The sequence below is a fragment of the Pongo abelii genome, chromosome 9 (assembly GCF_028885655.2).
Source record: "Pongo abelii isolate AG06213 chromosome 9, NHGRI_mPonAbe1-v2.0_pri, whole genome shotgun sequence".
NCBI lineage: Eukaryota > Metazoa > Chordata > Mammalia > Primates > Hominidae > Pongo > Pongo abelii.
In genome coordinates this window covers 69,323,650-69,344,807 of record NC_071994.2, presented here as the reverse complement: position 1 = coordinate 69,344,807, position 21,158 = coordinate 69,323,650, and the positions used below count along the sequence as shown (strand labels likewise).

General features: G+C 41.8%; 1 protein-coding gene across 1 annotated transcript; it reads right to left on the bottom strand.

The window, feature by feature from the left end:
- Positions 1-2,995: 2,995 nt before the first annotated feature.
- NLRP10 (NLR family pyrin domain containing 10) lies at positions 2,996-6,732 on the bottom strand. Its single transcript, XM_002822072.3, has 2 exons — positions 6,444-6,732; positions 2,996-4,876 (listed from the first exon to the last, which is right to left on the bottom strand). The coding sequence occupies exons 1-2, from the start codon at positions 6,730-6,732 to the stop codon at positions 3,060-3,062; spliced, it is 2,106 nt and encodes a 701-aa protein (XP_002822118.2). The 3' UTR covers positions 2,996-3,059.
- Between the last annotated feature and the right edge of the window lie 14,426 nt (positions 6,733-21,158).

Here is a 21,158-nt window from a genome sequence, read left to right as displayed (position 1 = left end):
TTTGTTGAAAAGAGTAAGCTTTCTCCATTAAATTGCTTTTGCTCCTTTGTCTAAGATCAATTGACCATTTTTGTGCAGGTTTGTTTCTGGTTCTCTATTCCACTCCACTGATTTCTCTATTATTTTAACAATACCATACTGTCTTGATTACTGTAGCTTTATAATAGGAAGAAGTTGGATAGCAGCACTCCTCCAACTTTGTTCTTCTTCAATATTTTATTGGCTATTCTGAGTCTTTTGCCTTTGCACATAAACATTAGAATCAGCTTATCAATGTCCACAAAGTTATTTGCTGGGATCTTGATTGGGATTGCATTGAATCTACAGATCAAATTGGGGAAAACTAACATCTTAACAATATTGAGTCTTTCTATTCATGAACATGGAAAATCTTCCCATTCATTTACAGCTTCTTTGATTTCTTTCCTCAGAGTGTTGTCATTTTCCTCATAGAGATCATGTACATATTTAATTGGTTTATATGTAAGTGTTTTTTGGTGCTAAGGTAGATGGTGTTGTGTTCATTGCTGGTATATAAGAAACCAATAGAATTTTGCATATTAGCCTTGTATCCTTCAATCTTACTATAATTACTTATTAGTTCCAGAGGGTTTAAAAAATAAATTCTTTGACATTTTCTACATAGACAATTTTGTCATCTGTGAACAAAGACATGTTATTTCTTCCCTCCCAATCACTATATCTTCTATTTCCTTTCCTTCTTTTTTTAACTTTTAAGTTCAGGGGCACATGTGCAGGTCCGTTACATAGGTAAATTTGTGTCGGGGGTTTGTTGTACACATTATTTCATCAGCCAGGTGTTGAACCTACTACCCATTAGTTATTTTTCCTGATCCTCCCACCCCTCAGCCTTTGATAGGCCCCAATGTGTGTTGTTCCCCTCTATGTGTCCATGTGTTCTCATCATTTAACTCCCACTTATAAGTTAGAACATGTGGTATTTGGTTGCCTATTCCTGCATTAATTTGCTAAGGATAATGGCCTCCAGCTCTATTCTTGTCCCTGCAAAAGACATGATCTCATTCTTTTTTACGGCTGCATCCTTTTCTTCTCTTATTGCATTGCTAGGATGTCCAGCACAAAGTTGAATAGGAGTGGTGAGAAAAGGCATCCTTGTCTTGTTCCCAATCTTATGGTGAAAGCATCTGCTTTCTCACAATTAAGTATGATTTTAGCCATAGGGCTTTTGTAGATGTTGTTTATCAAACTGAAGAAGTTCCCCTCTATTCCTAATTTGTTGAGAGTTTTTATCATAAATAGATGTTGGAAATGTTTTTCTGTATCTATTGATATGATCATATGATTTTACTTCTTTAGCCTGTTGATGTGATAAATTACATTAATTTTTAAATACTGATCTAGCCTTATATACCTGAAATAAATCTCACTTGGTCATAATATATAATTCTTTTTATACACTGTTGGATTCAATTTGCTCATATTTGGTTGAGGGTTTTTGCATATATGCTCATGAGAGATACTGTTCACATTTTTAAATGAATAAAAAATGTTAATAGTCAATTCACCAAAGGGTGTATCTAAACAGCCAATAAAGGTTTGTATAGACAACCTCATTACTCATAGGAAAAATGCAAATTAAAACCATGATTATGTAACCACAAGAATAGCTAAAGTGAAAAGATTGACAATACTAAGCATTGACAAGGATTTGGAATAGTGGTAACTCTTACACACTATTTATTAAAGAAGATTAATACAACCACTTTGAAAAATTGTTCATTTTTATCTTCTATAGCCAAAGACATATATATCCTTTGACCTGGAAGTTCCAGTTTTAGGTATATCCAACACAAATGAATATATATGTGCAGAAAAAGACATTCAAAATGATTATGGCAACATTATGTGTAACATATAAAAACTAGATGTTGAGGGGAAGAGGCCAAGACAAAATAGAACATTTATGTACATTTTTAAAATGGGAGAAAACTAAACTGTATGTGTATGTAAATGCTTGCCCAAAACCTGGCACACAACAACAGCTCTAAAATGTGTTAGCTTTTATTATTGTCATGGTTTCTGCTACTCTAGTAGCAGTAACAGTAGTAGGTCTAAACCTTATATTTCCCCAAATTATAAATGTTACAATTCTTATTTTATAAATTGTTTTAAACTGACTCTTGGAAAAGATAAGTAATTGAGCAAAGGTATATAGCTAGAAAATGGCAGATCCAGTATTTAGATCCAATATTTAGAACCAGGTTTATTAGAACCAGTGTTCCTAATCTTTCCAGTAAAACACACTGATTCTCACATCAACGATATTTTATGCATATTCAACTAGCAATAATGATCATAAGTAATTTACGTTTATTATTTCTAGCCCATAAAACTGTTATATTATCTCTGGCATAATTTTAACATGCTTATAACACCAATATAAGTTCTTGTGTTACATTTGCTTTTGTTGCCCATGAAATCCACAGTCAGGCACTATTTTCATCTGGTGGAGCCTTGGTATGTAACTCCAAATTTATCCTTTCCTTCTCCCAATTGCCAACATCCATGTATCAAAATCTTTAATTATATAAACTTATCTTAATTTCAGATTGAGGACAAAGAGGTCCCTAGACACACATTCAATAAACCTTTACTACACACTATTCTATGCCAGGTTTTTGCACAGGTCTGGACACAGCATGATGAATTCAAAATGTATAATCCTTGCCTTTCTTACATGTCTGTATCCCTATAGTTTTAGGCTGTAAAAACAATTCCTGGAAATGTTTCCAGAAGCCCTCTCTGAAATAATCAGGAAATAGTATATTGTATAGGAAAGAGTAAAATGTCAGAATCAAATGTTTGGTCATTAACATATAAGAGGAGCTATGGAAACTATACTCTTTACTGTAGGAAGTTATAAACAGCCTCTGGGGATGGTACTAGAGACCTTGGTGGTGCATGGGGCTGTTCCTAAGGACTCACTGCACATTTGCCCAGGTCCTATGTTTATATCTTCTGATCGTCTCGAATCTAATTCTCTTTTCTATTTGTTCTTTTGTCCTTCACTCCTTCTATTACCCGTTAGTCTTGATTCTCCTCTCTCCATCCTTTTTAACTTTGTCTGTCTTTCCACATCTTCCTGTGCGTCCCTTCACCCCTTCATTCCTCCAACCCTTCAGCGTGATTGTCCCCATTTCCCTGCATCCCATCCCACTGCACCTAACTTCCTCATCTGTTTCCTCTGTCCCTCTGCCTTTTCCAGTAGAAGCCTCCTTTTGTGTTCCTGCTATATTATCTTTGCCCTCCTTCTGTCCATGGACAGAAGGACATTTTTGCTCCTTCTTAGGTCCATGACTCAAGCTGCTTTTGACAGAAAATAAATTCTGGCTCTGTGATTTCTTTTCATTTGAATGTTTTATGTTGAATGATACATTGTTCATCTGAATACCTTTTACCAGATTCTTCATTTTAGCTTCATACAGGGAGAATTCCAAATCCCAGGTCCTGTTGTGCTTCATAGATTCCATCTGTTCTTTAAAATGCTTCAGATCCTGCGCTAAACAGGGAGAAATTCTGAAGCAGAACTTGAGCTCCAAGTTCGAGAAGCTGTCTTTTTTCGATATGTCCAATAAAAACTGCATAGTGAGGGTCATCTCATCACTCCCTTCCTGCTCCTTTACCTCCAGCAGCCTTTGCACTTCTCTGCGGGACTCTTTCCCCAGCCGGCTTTGGTCCTCTTTCACCAGGTAAGACATGGCATGAAAAAAGTCCTGGAAGCTGATGTGGCGGAAGCTGTAGAACTTCTTGATGGCAAGTCCCAATTGGTAGTCATTACTACTCAGGAAAGCGGCAAGCCTGGGGCCATCTAAATTGTGTTTCCTGAGCTCAGCTTCTTCAAATAGGAACCTCTGGTGCTGAATCCCTTCAGCAGCTAGGGAGCACAGACTCCTCAGGACCCTGTGCCGGGAAAGATCGGAGCAGCCCCCATCATCATCGGGCGGCAGGAAGGTGGAGACGTAAGCCATGAAGATGTCAGTGCTGTTTCTAGGTGTCTCTAAGACAGCTTTGCCTCTCTCCATCTGCCCCTTCAGCCAGGAGCAGACCACCCAGCAAATGCCTGGAACCTGACACGCTTTGTAGAGAATGTCATTTTTCTGTACAATGTCGAAGGCACGGTCAGCTTGCTTCTCATCCGTGAAATAGGAGCTGAAGTACCTCGCCCTCTCCTCCTCAGAGAAACCTAGAATATGGACATGGTGTGCTTGTTTCAGCAAGGGCTCCAGATTCCTCAAAGCCAGGGGCCGGGTGGTGATGAGAAGGGAGCATGTGGGGAGTGTATGTCTCCTAATTAGAAGGTGCAGCAGGCTCTCCTTGGGACTCAAACCCCTCTTCTTCAACTTTTCTTCAAAGGGCCTCTGCAGCTCATCAAAGCCATCCAGGATGAACAGGAGCCGCTCTGGCTGCCTCAGAATCTCTGTGACAGGGGCTTGATTGTCCCCGCAGCACCAGAAAAGGAGCTGTTCTAGTTTGCTCTCCAGCAGCAGGACGACTTCTTTGCAGCTTACATAAAAGACATAATCAAACCGGCCTGGGTACAGAGTACCAGTGGCCCAGTCCAACACTATTTTTCTGGCGAGAGTTGTCTTTCCAGTGCCAGCCGATCCCTGTAGCACAACTAAGGATAGGGCTAGGGAGGGCTTTTCCCCTGAATCAAATAGAACCTCCACCATGACAGAGTCCAGCTCCTGCTCTGGGATGGGGCAGGCAAGTGATTCTGGGCTCTCTGAGCTGGGCTTGGCCACCAGGAGCACCTGGTTGTATCTGCCATTAACTCCTGCTTCCTGCCATTCCTCTAGGCAGCGCACATGCTCTCGGTATATTTCTCTGTAATCTGAGCCAAACAAATGGGATGTTAGGTGGTGAAATGGGAATTTTAGAAGGCAAAATGGCCCCTCCAAACTGACTCTGCTCATTAGTCTTCTTGTATGTCTCCAACTTGGATCTCGCTGAGATTATAGTTCTGGCTTCATGGGGAGGGGCCACTATATGTGTGCATGAGTGTGTGTGTGCAGGTGCAGTATGCATATGCACATCTGTATGAGTGTGCAAGGGTGTGTTCTGTGTGTGTGGATATCTGTGCATGAATGCTGGTATCCACATGTGCTCATGGATCTTCGTGTACTGTTGTGCAGGGAAGTCATGTCAGTGTGCATCAGCAAGTGTGTGTCTGTAAGAATACATATAAGTGCAAAATGCCTGTGTGAGAATGCATGAATGTCTGAGTGTTCATGTGAAATGTCTCCATGTGAAGAGGTGAGGACAGAGAGAGGGGAAAGGAAAGGGATGCCTGAGGATGGTGAAGTGATAGGAGCCTTGATATAGTTTGGATGTTTGTCCCCTCCAAATTTCACATTGAAATGTGATCCCCAATGTTGGAGGTAGGGCCTAGTGGAAGTTGTTTTTGTCATGGGGGCAAATCCCTCATGAATGTCTTGGGGCCCTCCCCACGGTAATGAATTAGTTCTTGCTCTATTAGCTACACAAGAGCTGGTTGTTTAAAAGAGCCTGGCACCTCCTCCCCTCTCTCTTCTTCCCTCTCTTGCCATGTGACACACCAGCTCTGACCTTGCCTTCTTCCATAACTGAAAGCTTCCTGAGGCCTCACCAGAAGTCAATGTTGACAATATGCCTCTTGTACCACCTGCCAAACCATGAGCCAAATAAACCTCTTTTCTTTATAAATTACCCAGTCTCAGATATTCCTTTATAGCAATACAAAAGGGACTAAGATAAGCCTGTTCTTGGGAAAGGACAAGCCAAATGCTAAATATAAACCAGCTTCTCAGAAACAGCCATGACTCTGGGTCCATGAAACCCTCCCATTTGTATGTAGCAGAGGAGCTTTCAGGCATGAAAGGAGCCTATGGGAGGGAGCAAAGGCACCAAACGATCCCTCCCTCCTCCCAGGCACCCACAGGAAGAACAAGGAGGCCATGAGGTTCCACACCACCCACTCTGTAGTGTGGTTCCTTGAGAGATCAGGAACAGAAGACTTAGAAGCAGCCTGAGCTGCCTGCCAGGAAGCAGCTAGGGACAGGTCTGACCCCTACATCCTGATGCTATTTCTTCTGGTTAGTGGAAATCCCTTCAACAACACCCTCCCAGTCTCTAAGCCCCTTTCTTCAGACTCTCCCCTTCTCTGCCACTGCAACTGGAGGTAGGAGATGGGGAAGAAAGACTAGTCTTTTCTTAAATAAATCCCAGCTTTGGCTCAGTCCCCCTCCTGACAGTTGTTGGAACCCTCAGGTGGAGACCACCAAGGACTCTGGGGCACCAGGGACTAGAGGACAAGGTGACAGAAGGCATAAGTTACAGGCTACAGGCAGCTCTGGAAATGCCATGGCGGGAGGGGAGTCCCAGTGCCATCCTGCCCTCCCCTTCCCCTACTCCGCACTCACCATGCAGACAAATGTGGCTGAGCTGGTCCACAAGTTCCAACAGATTCATGACCTTCAAGCCCTTGAGGACAACTTTCACAGCCTCCTTTTCTCCATACTTTGAAATCAGTAATTCTGCCAGGTCCACCGGAATCAGGCCCTCCAACTCCCCTCTGGCCAGTGGGGGCTGGCCCTCAGACAGGGTCATATCCCTTAAGTAGAACTTTAACTTCTTGAAATCGTTCTCCTCAAGGTCACTCAAGGCCCAGAGCAATGCCTCCCGGGGGTTTCTGGCCTTGGCCATGGCCATGGTGATCTGGGGGAAGGATCAAGTCCAGACCAGAAGACCAGTGACCTGGAGAAAGAGGCAAAAGGAGAGGTCCACTGCTGAGAGGCCCACCCTGCTTTCTGGGGGCTTGGCAAGCTACAGAGTGGAGGCCAAGGAGGGACAAGATACATGTGCAAAGCTCCAAGAAAGACAAGCACATGAAACAGCAGGGGAATTTTCCTAGTCATTCCTCTCTGCCTCTTTGTCAAGTGACACGTGACTGTGTTGGCAAATGGGTAGGAAGGTATGTAGGTGTGTTGATCTCTCAATCTCTCTCTCTCTCTCTCCCTCCCAAACTCTATCTCTGTCTCTCTCTGTCTCCCCACTCCCTTCCTCTTTCCCTCTTACACACATTCTTTATTAGGCTCTGTATGCCTCCTTAGACGGATGGATTAAGAAAAAAAAAACTTCAAGTTTTTTATTTATTTTATTTTTTTTGGAGACAGAGTCTCCCTCTGTTGCCCAGGCTGGGGAGCAGTGGCATGATCTCGGCTCACCGCAACCTCCATATCCCATGTTCGAGCAATTCTCCTGCCTCAGCCTCCCAAGTAGCTGGAATTACAGGTGCCCACCACCACGCCCAGCTCACTTTTGTATTTTAGTAGAGATGGGGTTTCACCATATGGGCCCGGCTAGACTCGATCTCCTGACCTCAGGTGATCTGCCCACCTTGGCCTCCCAAAGTGCTGGGATTACAGGCATGAGCTACTGTGCCCGGCCAAGTTTTACGTTTTAAAAGCGAGCCTGTCCCTGGCTGTGTGAACCTATAGAAAGCTGGAGCACATTTGCTGGAACTGCTATGGTATGGCAAGAAGGTTAAAAAAAATCTACACTCAACCCATTGGCCTCACATGTCAGCCTCCTGGCCTCAGTCACACAGGGATTGCAAAGCTAGAAGTCTCCTAATTCAAATAAGGAAACAAATCCAGATAATGATACGAAGAGGAATCACCACCTGTGAGTGCTGACTTTGTGCCAGGTGATTTACATATCCTTTTTGATCATCTCAGAAATCATCTCAGGTACTGTTCCACATGAGAAATTTGGCAGTCAGAGAAAAATGGTTTTTCAGAGTTTTCCAGAGCTAGGCCACTGGGCAAAGAGGCAGGATTTAAACTGTGGTCTATGCCCTGGGTGGAAGAGAGAGACAGAAAAAACTCAAAAGATAAAGAAATAGAAGACAGAGTCAGGAACCAGGAAGTTAGGCTAAATATTACCAGAAACTGGAGACATGTATAAATACTAAAGTAACAGGGAAAGGAGAGCAGGATTTTGAGTTGTGTTTCTAATGTAGAACTAAAATGTAGGCCAGGTGGCAGTCTTTGGAAAAGAAAAGCAACAATTAATGGAAAGCCTTCAGAATCCAGAAATACACCTGTGACCTAAGGCCCATAGGGAACCCATCTCAGTAGCACAACGTCACATTCATCATCGAGAGTGTTCAAAAGAGAATTTGGGAACACAGAGAGTTGTTGCGATTCAAATACCAACGTTTTGACTACATACTGACAGAGAAAGAAAATGTTTGGAACATGTTAGGATACATGGGACTTTGGTTGTGAGTCATAGGCCAGTTTGGAAAAGCAGGCCTGTGAAAGCAGGATCAATTTACAACAAAGCTTCAGGCTGCATGGGAAGACTCAGGGCTTCCCTGCAAATTTCTGATGTTGGCAGAGCTATTTAATAATTCAGGAAAGAAAAGACAACACTAGAACCTGCCAAGAAGATGTCCAGTCTAGGCTGCTTACCACAGTTCAGACTTGGGGAGCTGGAGGTGAGGCAGGGAGAACTCAGCTCCCTGATCCAGGAGCCCAGTAAGCAAAGCCTGGGGACTGAGATGAAACAGATCCCCTTTCCTGGTCAGACAGCTCTACAGGTCCAAGTCTGGGCTCTCTTAGCCCATACTCACTAGTTCACTTCTGCTTGGTGGTGCTGGTACCTACCAGCTACAGCTTGATACCTGACAGTTCCTAGTATATGTAGGCCTGGAACAGAAGGGCCCCTCCCCACCTGCCCCAGGACTCTGTGAAGCAGAACCAACCACCCACTGACTGTCAGTGGGATGACTGTCAATGGGATGGGCAATTGCTCACCAGTGGGAAACTTGACCTCATTTTTTCAAATGTTGAAGTTGAGAAACAAGGGAGGGGTGGAAGGCATGAACTATTCTGTCACCAAGAGAAAAAGAGCCCAGGAGACTTCCCACGTCCCTCCCTAAAACCGACACTCTTCCTCTACCACTTAAACCCAGCCTAGGCTGGGGCAGTTTGACTAGAGAGACGAAAGAATTGAAGCACTGCCACCACCACATCCTCCACCAGTGCACCATTTCTCTAAGTTGTTGAAATCACTAGAGAATGAAAAAGGAAGAAGATAGGAGCTCCATGAAGTAGGAATTCAAACAAGGAGAAAAACAGACCAGGCACGGTGGCTCACACCTGTAATCCCAGCAATTTGGGAGGCCGAGGTGCATGGTTCATTTGATGTTGGGAGTTTGAGACCAGCCTGATCAACATGGTGAAACCCTGTCTCTACTAAAAATACACAAATTAGCCGGGAATCATGGTGCACGCCTGTAATTTCAGCTACTCGGGAGGCTGAGGCAGGAGAATTGCTTGAACCCAGGAGGCAGAGGTTGCAGTGAGCTGAGATTGTGCCACTGCACTCCAACCTGGGCAACAAAGTAAGACTTTGTCTCAAAAAAACAAAAAAGAAAAAGGAGAAAAACAAATTCCCAGAAGGCAGCCAGTCCTCTGGCCTAGAGAGCTGAGGATCCCCGAGAGCCCTGACAGACAGAGAACAGGTTTCTCCAAAAAGAATGTCTCCAAGAAAAAAGAAAAAAGACTTGCTAGATTAGCTGATGCTATTGGCCTTCTAAAAGAGCCTATTGGGAGGCTATTAGAAGGTCGAAAAAGCTAGCAGTAACTTCCAAGAAAACCAGATAAATGAAAGTAAAATAAAGAAATTACTAGCAAGAGGAGAAACAAAAAATAAAATTGGAAATATAATAGTAAACTAATATACTCAAGTGTGAATAATGTTTGCATAGAAATCATAGTGTAACCACTGAACATTGCTCTAAAATTTAAAATATAATTATATTGAAAGGATGGTGGTGGAATGTACTAGAAGAGGAAGTTGATAGATAATGCCTAAAATGTTGAATCAAAAGATAGTGATATACAGTACACATATTACTTCAAAATGCAGAGATGTAAGAAGAAATAGTCAAAATCTAATGTATTAATAGTTGTTTCAGGGAAAAGAGACTGGGCATCAGGAGAGGAAAGGACTACTGTTCCAGGGCATAAGTTTTTTAATGCCTATTGACTTTAGAAACCATAACCATGTATTACTTTGAAAAGATAAAAATTAACTTAGCAAAGAAACAGTAAGAGGTAAAGAAATGGAGTTAACATGTATAGACAAATCTCTCTGGAAGCTTGGTAACAAAAATGATGAGAAAGGTCCTGAGGTAATATGGGAAATGTGAAGTCCAGAGAAGGTTTTGTTTGCTTTAACATGGGAAAGGGCGGAATGTACCTGGATGCTGATACAAAGCCTCCCATAGAGAGGTCAGGTTAGAAATGCAGAAGAGAAAGGCAAGCACCAGAGGAGGGAATGGAGAATGGGGATTGGGACAGGATTCGAAGCAAAGGCAAAAGATTGGCCTTTGACAGGAGGCTGGAAGGAACAGCATCCATTCATTCCTGAGGAAAGTGAGAGAGGTTGTTTGGCAGAGAAAGTCAGGTGTGTGGGTTTTGTGGTCAGAAGATAAGCATGGTCATGTCTGAGTCTCCATATGCTCTGTGAAGTACGTGTGAGAGCATCCCATGAGTGAGAGGGCAGGGGTGGTTGAGGAGGGGAGACACCTTGAGGAGGCCACTGTAAGCCTTCCCTCCTGTGCACCTCTCCTCCTCCTCCAAGGCCTCTTGTGCCCACTGCTCAGGGAGTACCCCAGAGTCCAGGGGAACAGGCAGGAATGGGACTGGCCTTTCCCAGTGCCTTGACCAAGATGAGGCTAGCGACAAAAACAAGACTGACAAGAACCAGGACCTAGAGACCAAGATGGGAAGATAAAAGAGTGAGACACAGTTATGTATTGAGGGTGACAGAGAGAGCAGAAAGCCCACTTACTGCGAAGGCACCAGGTCTGGAGACCACTGTGCCAGATTCAGAATCACACCTGAAGAAAGGAGGAATGAGATGCATGGAACCTACTATAATTGGAGGGTGCAGGCAAGAGATGAAATGAGTCCTCCCTGCCTATCCACCCTGGCCTGGCTACAGGCAACACTGACAATTGCAACTAAGTCCCAAAAAGGGAAGGGATGGAGAGGAAAGAAAGAGAAACCAAGCATGGGAATAGGAAGAGATCAAAAGAGTAAGGAGTCAGAGAAGAGATACAGAGAGATATCAGAAAAATGAGCAGACAAAATAGAAAGTCAGAGAGAGTGAGAGAGAGATGAAGCCAGCTGGTAGGTATGAGTCTCTCTCTTTCCCATACAAACACACACACATGCTTACACACTCACTCTATACACAGTATTTCTTCACAGCAAGCTCTTAGAAACAAGGGCAATGAGAAAAACACGTGAAGCAATTTGAGTTTCTCAATCAAGCTGCAGTGTTCCCACATTCATTATACTCTTTCCCTACCTATGGAGGCAGATCCCAAGGCAAAGTTGAACACACGTCTTCATCCTCTTGCTTCCAGGCCTTCTTTTTGACACAGGCAGGAGCTCCAACCCCAGTCTGTCCCCTCTTATACAAGGGCCCTTTGAGACAGTCCCCTCAGACTCCCCAAAGGTCACCATCTTCTCCTTTACACCTTGGTCAGTTTTGATGGAGTTAGCACATGGAGTTGGTAAGCTTAAAGGTCTTCTTGAGACAGGAGATCCTGTGGCCATTTTGGAGGTATCTGTCTCTGCTGCTAGAAGCTGTCTTTTCTCAAGAGTATTGTCACAAGGCTTTTGTAAACCAAAAAGTATCTGAGACAGGTCTCAATCAATTTAGAAAGTTTATTTTGCCAAGGTTAAGGATGTGCCTATGACACAGCCTCAGGAGGTCCTGAAGCAACGTGCCTAAGGTGGTCGGGGCACAGCTTGGTTTTATACATTTTAGGGAGACATGAGACATCAATCAATATATGTAAGACGTACATTGGTTCAGTCCAGAAAAGTAGGACAAATCAAAGCAGGGAGAGGGCTTCCAGGTCATAGGTAGATAAGACATAAATGGCTGCATTATTTTTAGTTTCTGATCAGCCTTTCACTGAATACACAATTTACAGGAACAGTCACTTATGCCTTAGTCTAGCTTAGTGAAATAATGGAGCAAGGAAGCAATCAGATATGCATTTGTATCATGTTAACAGAGGGATGACTTTGAGTTCTGTTTTTTATCCACAAGGAGTTTTCCTGTGGGCAAATTGTAACGGAGGTATGTAGCTTTTTTTTTTTATCTTTGTAGCTATCTTATTTAGGAATAGAATGGGAGGCAAGTATGCCCACAGTACCCAGTTTGACTTTTCCCTTTGGCTTAGTGATTTGGGGGACCTGAGATTTATTTTCCTTTTGTATTTCCCCACTTTTCTTTTTAAAAAGCTTTCAAAGAAAGCATTTTAGAGGAAAATGAGTCTTTGGTCTGAGGTTTTGTCTGATCTCTCATGGCTAGGATGGTTTATTCCTAGATGGGTAGGTCCCACATTATTAGGAAAGCTCATTTTTAGCAGATTGTAAAGTCACACATTCTACAAAGAGAAAATAGGGGGAGGGAGGAAGAAAAACAACAACAAACAAATAATGAAGAACAATCCTGGAAAATTCATGTAGGCCATATTACTCTGAAGTCCATACATCAGTAGGCAGGTATGAAAGTGGTTTAGGTATGTAAATAGGCTGCCATTATTCTAAAGTTTAAGCTGTTCACAAAGCTTTAAGAAAGCACGGCTTAATCTTCAGTGGTTTCAAACCAGGAAAAATGGGAGAAAAGGAAAAAAAAGAAAAAGAAATATTGAAAACATTGTTTTGGAGACTTGTAGCCAGGAAAATTTTTAGAATTCAGTCCAAACTGTAGAAAATAATAAAAACTAAAAAACATTAGGCAAGACTAGACTCTAACAATTGTACTATAGTTTATTCTGAAACATAATTTTTCTCTCTCCAGTCCTATTTTCACTAAAGACAAGTCATAAGACAAATTCATTTGCAAAATAAGTCTTAATCTTATTATACTTGGCTGGGGTATTTTCATAAAGTCAGCAAGAATAATTATTTGTCATATAGCCTCCTCTTTTTTTTTTAATTGGCATTGCTGGCACTTTATTCCATAAGGAATCTCAGATTCGACTTTAATGCCTTAAGCCTAGCCTCTGCCCGCAAATATCTGTATTAATTGGGTGAATTCCTCACCTTGAATTCCCAAGAAAACTTGGGGCTCCTGGGACTATCAGAAAGTGACATTCTTTACTTACCACAGTATAATTGTCTGAGGGGTTCTTCCTGCCCACTGCATAAAGAAAGACCACGGCACTGTAGTAGAAAACAGACACAAGGCCAGCCACACCACATGGGAGATGAAATTTCTACTCAAATCATCTCATTCAAAGCTGGTAAGGTTAGACGTTTTTCAAAGGCGTTTTGGGGAAGGGGTGGGGGTGGCCAGGTAGCAGGTACTTGCTGCTGATTGGTTGGGGTGGAGACGAAATCACAAGGGGTCGAAGCTGTCCTCCTGCAGGCCAAATCGCTTCTGGGTGCAGCCACAGGAGTGGGGTTGTTGGTCCAGGTGGAGCCATGGGTATCAGACATGCAAAAAAGTCTGGAAACATATCTCAAAAGGCCAATCTACAATAATGGTGTTATTTGCAGCAGTAATTGGGGAAGTAGCATATCTTATAACCTCCAGAATAATGGCTGACAATCGTTTATGTCTACACCTTAGCAGGATTTAGCCTCCTCTCCTTCTCCCAGCCTGACGGCATCTCATTAGCTTTACAAAAGCAGTTGAGTTTGGGGCAAGGCCTATTATCATTTAACTATAGCCTAAATGTCTTCCAAAGATAGCTTGGTCCAATAGCCCAGGAATAATTAAGGGAAAGGCAAGGTGGGGATTGTGTTAGTTTAGCTTACTGTTATACTTTTCTCACTGATATAACTTTTGCAAAGGTGGTTTCAACAGGTAAGGAACCTGTACAGGGACTGTGTAGACAAGGTACGGGGCCATCTTTCCCAAGGGGTTTTCATTGACTCTATAAGTCAACTTTGAGTCCTTAAAGGCATCTGTATCTGAAAGCATGCCATTCCAGTCAAAACCCTGGTAAAATAACCTGTGTCTTCAATTGTGTCCTGTTACAAAAGAAAACAGATTCCTATTGCACTTGTGCAAATGACTATATTACCATAAGTTAAAAATATTCACAAGTAGTTTCCAAATTTTTGAGAAATCAGGTAGAGAGAAATATGTTCCAAATTTTGTTTATAGGAGTTTACTCAATTGTTAAAAGCTGTAAAAACCCCAAAAGAAAAGTTTATTGGCTCTGAAAAACAAAGGATCAGCAATGTTTTAAACAAAATGTCATAAAAGGATTATTTCAGTCTTCTGTTAGTTCAGTCCATGGAGTTAACTCCAATTCTGTTTGATATTCATGAACATTTCAGCTCTCCATGGGAGTCTTGGAAGTTTTTCCTCTATTCTAGTGTCACAGTCTCCAAAGTTATTAGAAATATATTTATATAAATGTGTTATTAGTATATGTTCCCGAATTGTATGAAATTCCTGTGATTCTGATATGTCTTAGCATACGTTATCAGTAGTAATTATGATTATGTAAAATTGTTGTATGCCACAAAAGCAACCAAATTTCCTTGTCAATTGTGTCTTTATGACTATTCTAACACTTGTCATCCACAGTTGTTTTACTTCTATGCTTTCCAAAGATTTTTTTTTTTTTATAATCAGCTATAGGGCTCTGACAGGTGTTCTTGAATGCAGTTTTCTAATAACTTTATTTTCCTTTCACACCTTCAAGGAGAAGGAGGCCTTCAAACTCCCCCAGTGGTGTAGCCAGTGCTAGCAAGATGGCAGTAAGGAGTACAGGCAGGCTGGCAAAGCACATGATAAAATTACAGTGGTCATCTGGACAACTCTGATGGCTGCTTTCTATAGCATGTTTCTAAGTCTCTAGGGTGAAAGATAAGGCCTCGGCCCTCAAATACATCTCGGTGTTCAGGCTGGAGGGTGGTGCTGTGGCCTGCTCAGGACTGCTTTTCTGGGGCTTGATCACAGGACTGAGGGAAATTTGATGAGGGTGCAGCCTGCACTGCAATAAAAGGGCCTATGGTGAGATGAAACCAGGGAGGGATTACCCAAAGAAGCCAAATACAGGAAGAGAAGCATGAAATCTGGTCAGAGAAGCTGGAAGTTAGAGCAAGATTCTGACACGAAAGGCAACATCTATAAATGAGAAATGGAATTGAAGTTGGAGGGAGTCAGTTTCCCCAGGGATAGAAAGCAGAGATTAGGAAGTGTTGGCCAGGATCCATCAGAGCCACATTGTGATGTAAGGTTGTAAGTGAATGGTTTATTGCGTCTAAGTGCACAGTACACATGAGCAAGAAGCCCCATGGTAATTAAATCTTGGGGGCTGGCCCAGCAGGAGAGAGAGAGAAAGGAATACTGTACAGCACTGTGATTCCAGACACCATATCATCTCTCCAGCCCAGCATTCTCCTTATGACAATCATGGCAAAAGCCATCATTCTCTAAACTTTTTTTAATTTTTTACCTTGTAGGGAAAGGAAAACTTCTCCTCTACCCTCTTAGGTTCTTAAACTGAGACCTACAAATTAAATTGACAAAAAAATTATGATTAACAGGAGAAATCATACAAATTTTATTTGATGTTAACAATTTTACATAGCATCAGGGACCTCACAGACAAGAAGTGAAAACCCCAAAGAAGGAGTTAGACCCAAAGGCTTGTATACCATTTTAACCAAGGGCTGTAAATTTTTGGAGATGTGACAAGGCAAAGGAAAAGGATATGGAATTCTAGGGGTAGCAAGTTGTGGGAAAGTAACTAGGGAGTATATGGGGAAAACTAATGAAAAATAAGGGTTACTTTAGGAAGTTTTGCTTGGCAAACAAATCTCAGCATTGACCTCCCATCTCCAGTGATAAGAATGTTCTCTCCTTCCTAGGAAAACCTTTCTCATGGGAAATTTATGCCCTGCTTTTAAGTAGAAATGGGAAGAGCAGACAGCCCTTTCTGAATCTGCTGTTTTTCAGTTCCCTTCAGATCAAAATAATCAACAGGCTTAAGTGGCATATTTTGGTGTGGCATGTTCAGATGCCTATGCCTTTCAATCTCAAGAATGAGTTTTGTACAGAACTCTCATTCACTTTTGGTGAGAATGTAAAATATTACAACCAGTTTATTATTAGTATTATTTTAGAGACAGAGTCTTGTTCTGTTGCCCCGGGGTGGAGTGCAGTGGTGCAATCATAGCTCACTGCAGCTTCCAACTCCTGGGCTCAAGCCATATTACTGTTTCAGCTTCCCAAGTAGCTGAAACTACAGGCATGCACCATCACACTAAACTAATTGATCTGACAGTTTCTTGTAAAGTTAAGCACTCCCTATCCTATGACTTAGCCATTCCATGCCTAGGTATTTATTTATCCCAGAAGAAAGAAAACATATGTCTTCACAAAGACTTCTACACAAATGTTCCAAAGAGCATTATTCACAACAGTTAAAAATCTGAAACAAATCAAGTATTCATCAACAAGTGAGTGGATAAACAAGTTATAGTACATTCATACAATAAAATATTACTCAGCGATGAACCATTTGGTAGACACAATGCATTGATAAATTTTACAATTGTATTGTGTGAAAGGAGCAGACACAAAGAATTCAAGTTGTTTCTTAGCTGCTGGTTGTAAAAAAAGAAAAGAATTCAAATTTTATTATTCCATTTATATGAAATTCTACAATAGGAAAACTAGTCTGTCATAATGCAGAGCAGTGGTTGCCCATGGCCAGGTATGACACGAGGTACTACAAAGGGGCCCATGGCCCTTTTGGAGTGAGGAAATGTTCCATGTCTTGACTGTGGTGGTGGATACATAGGCCAAGACTTTCTCAACACTCACTAAACTCTACACTTTTTTTTTTTTTGAGACAGAGTCTCACTCTGTCACCCAAGCTGGAGTGCAATGGCGCGATCTCAGCTCACTGCAACCTCCGCCTCCCAGGTTCAAGTGATTCTCCTGCCTCAATCTCCCAAGTAGCTAGGATTATAGGCATGTGCCACCGCACCTGACTAATTTTTGTATTTTTAGTGGAGACGGGGTTTCACCATGTTGGCCAGGCTGATCTCGAACTCCTGACCTCAGGTAATCCGCCTGTCTCGGCCTCCCAAAGTGCTGGGATTACAGGCGTAAAACACCACGCCCAGCCTGAACTATACACTTTAAATGGAGGCAGTTTGTTGTATTATAAATTATACCTCAGTATATACCCAAAGGATTATAAATCATGCTGCTATAAAGACACATGCACACGTATGTTTATTGTGGCACTATTCACAATAGCAAAGACTTGGAACTAACCCAAATGTCCAACAATGATAGACTGGATTAAGAAAATGTGGCACATATACACCATGGAATACTATGCAGCCATAAAAAATGATGAGTCCATGTCCTTTGTAGGGACATGGATGAAGCTGGAAACCATCATTCTCAGCAAACTATCGCAAGGACAAAAAAACCAAATGCCGCATGTTCTCACTCATAGGTGGGAATTGAACAATGAGAACACATGGACACAGGAAGGGGAACATCACACACTGGGTACTGTTGTGGGGTGGGGGGAAGAGGGGAGGGATAGCATTAGGAGATATACCTAATGCTAAATGACGAGTTAATGGGTGCAGCACACCAACATGGCACATGTATACATATGTAACAAACCTGCACATTGTGCACATGTACCCTAAAACTTAAAGTATAATAATAATAAAATTTAAAATATATATATATATTATTCAGTGATTGAGCTAGAACTCAAACCTAATTCTACTCTATACTGCATATTGTTTCCGTTTACAATAAAAATATTTATGCTTAAAAAATAAATAAATTATACCTCAGTAATGTTGATTAATTAAAAAAAGAATGAGCTCTGATAACTAAACTGTTAATCTTACAAACCTAAGAGAAGTCTGCAAGGACCACTTACTCCCGTAACCAAACAAATAATTGTGAGCTAGTCCTGGAATGTCCAAGGCCAGTAGAAAGGAGACATACCTCTTCATGGATAGGAATCAGGGAAGGACCACACAGGAGCCTGGGAAGGAATGTCCTTGCCAGGGTGAGGTGGCCAGGAGCTGAGCCTGCAGAGAGGGGGAACCTGGGGGCTGAAAACAGGGTAGCAGGCAGCCAGCTTTGCAGGGAGGGAAGAAGGGAGAGGAGAGGTGCCCCTGAGGCCAGAGTTCTCTAGCAACACTGATGTGGGTATCAGAACTTCAGAACTGCAGAGAAGTAGTAAAGCTAAGCATGACCACCCTTTCTTAGTCAAAGTCTTCTAAAAAGTCTAAAGTGATTCCACCCAAGAGAAGAAAGAGAAGCAAACTGTCTCTGAGGGAAAGCCTCCCCAATTTAGGCCTCAACAACTATCACTCATAAACCAAGCAATGAACTCATAGCCTTGAAAATCTGAATAAGAATAAATAAAAACAAGAAACATAGATTCAGTCCAGGCAAGGTGGCTCACGCCTGTAATCCCAGCACTTTGGGAAGCCAAGGCAGGTGGATCACTTAAGCTCAGGAGTTCAAGACCAGCCTGGGCAACATGGTGAAGGCTCATCTCTACAAAAATTAGCCAGGCGTGATGACACTTGCCTGTAGTCTCAGCTACTCGGGAGGCTGAGGTGAGAGGATCACTTGAGTCTGAGAGGTCCAGGCTACAGTGAGCCGAGATCATGCCACTAGTCTGCAGCCTGGGCAAGAGTGAAACCCTGTCTCAAAAAAAAGAAAGAAAGGAGAGAGAGAGAGAGAGAGAGAGAGAGAGAAAGAAAGAGACACAGATTCAGACCACTAAGAATTATAGATGTTACATTTATCAGCTTCGTATGAAAATGTTTTTAAAATTTAAGGATGTAATTACAAAAATAAGCTTATAAGAAATAAGAAAAAATAGATTTGTTTTAAAAATCCTTTTATATAAAAAGAAAATAAAATAGAACTTCTACAGATGAAGAATATAATTATTGAAATCTAAAATTCAATATACAGAATAGATAGCAGCTGAAGTCAGAATTAGAGAGCTGAAGCTGTGGCCAAAGAATTTATCTGAGACAGCAGCATAAACGGATAGGAGAATGAAAATATGAAAGCTTAAGAGACATGGAGAATAAGGTCAGGAGAGGCAATATTAAGAGCAAATGGGCCGGGTGCAATGGCTGATGCCCGTAATCCTAGCACTCTGGGAGGTCAAGAAGGGTGGATCACCCGAGGTCAGGAGTTCGAGACCAGCCAACATGGCTAAACCCTGTCTCTACTAAAAGTACAAAAATTAGCCAGGCATGGTGGTGCATGTCTGTAATCCCAGCTACTCAAGAGACTGAGGTGGGAGACTTGCTTGAACCCAGGGGGCAGAGGTTGCAGTGAGCCGAGATCACACCACTGCACTCCAGCCTGGGCAACAGAAACTCTGTCTCAAAAAAAAAAAAAAAAAAAAAAAGGCAAATGGCTGTAAATTTCCCAAACCAAAAAGAAAAAAACCATGAATCTATAGATCCAAGAAGAACAATTTATCCCAAGCAGAATACATAAAAAGAAAGCCACCTTAAAATACATCACAATGGAACTGCAGACTCTAAACACAAAGAGATCTTGAAGCATCCAGAAAGAAAGGACCACAAAGAAACAACAAAGCAAAAAAGAAGCCAGAGATGGCAGAATGTTTTGAAAGTACTAAGATATTATAACTGCTAATTTAGAATTGTACATCCAGGAAAACTGTTTTTCAAAAATGAAATCAAGCCAGGCACAGTGGCATGTGCATGTAATTCCAGCTACTGAGGAGGCTGGGGTGGGAGGTTCCCTTGAGCCCGGGCAATACAGCAAAAACTTGTCCCTTAAAAAAAAAAAAAAAGAATAAATGAATGAAAGCAAACTACATTCACAGTTTTTAAAAATGTGGACTACCAAGGGAACTGCTCTAAAAAAAAAGACAAAAAGCTGTACTTCAAGTAGGTGAAAAGATTTCAGAAGAAAGTCTTAGAACAGGCCATGCGTGGTGGCTCACGCCTGTAATCCCAGCACTTTGGGAGGCTGAGGTGGGCGGATCACGAGGTCAGGAGATCAAGACCATCCTGGTCAACATGGTGAAACCCTGTCTCTACTAAAATAATAAAAAAAAAAATTAGCCGGGCATGGTGTGCACCTGTAGTCCCAGCTACTCAGGAGGCTGAGGCATGAGAATGGCTTGAACCCAGGAGGCTGAGGTTGCAGTGAGCTCAGATCGCCCCACTGCACTCCAGCCTAGTGACAAAGTGAGACTCCATCTCAAAAAAAAAAAAAAGTCTTGGAATAAAGTCTTGTCCTAGAAAGACAAGAAGAAATAGTGTACAGAGAAAGTGGTAAACATGTAAGCAAACTGAAACATACTGGGTGTTAGCCTTATAAAAATAATACTAATAGTGTTTACATCATGTGGCTAGTTCCTCCACCCGGGGAAATAATGAACAACAGTGTATAAATCAGAATGGGAAATACCAAAGTGAAAGCATTTTAAAGTCCTTTTAACATCATTGGTGCAGTTCTTTAAACAGAGTTAATGCATTAAAAATGCATAATAACTTCTGCACCTGCATGCAGCTGGTGCAATAGCAATGCCTATTTCTCTATCCATCTGGAAGGAACTTGCAGAGGATGATGCAATGCCATGACTATCATAGCTTCCTGTGCCTTGATGAAACCTCAAGGTTTTTGGCCTTTTGGCCAGGCATTTGCCATTTCATATTGTTGCAGCATTTGTTGTGTCCCAGGAGTTGCAACTATCTGTAAGTTTGTTGTGGCTAAACCATGAAATAAGGCATATACAGATTTCTGCAGAAATTATAATTCTACAAATGATTTTGAAGAGATGAAAAAGGTTGGTATCTTTCAGAATGCAAAGTGATATTGGAATGTAAAGAATTTCTGTGGATTGTGTTCCATGGAAGTTTGTCACTGGCCTATGTTCCTGAACTGTGAAACATGAATATGCGGGCAACAGAATAGTTTTGATAAATTAAAAAATATGAAAAAAATGCATGATAAAGTCAAGAGCTATAATTAAAACACTAAAATTGGAATATGTGCTTCATAAGTAGTAGAGAAACAGGAAGAATAAG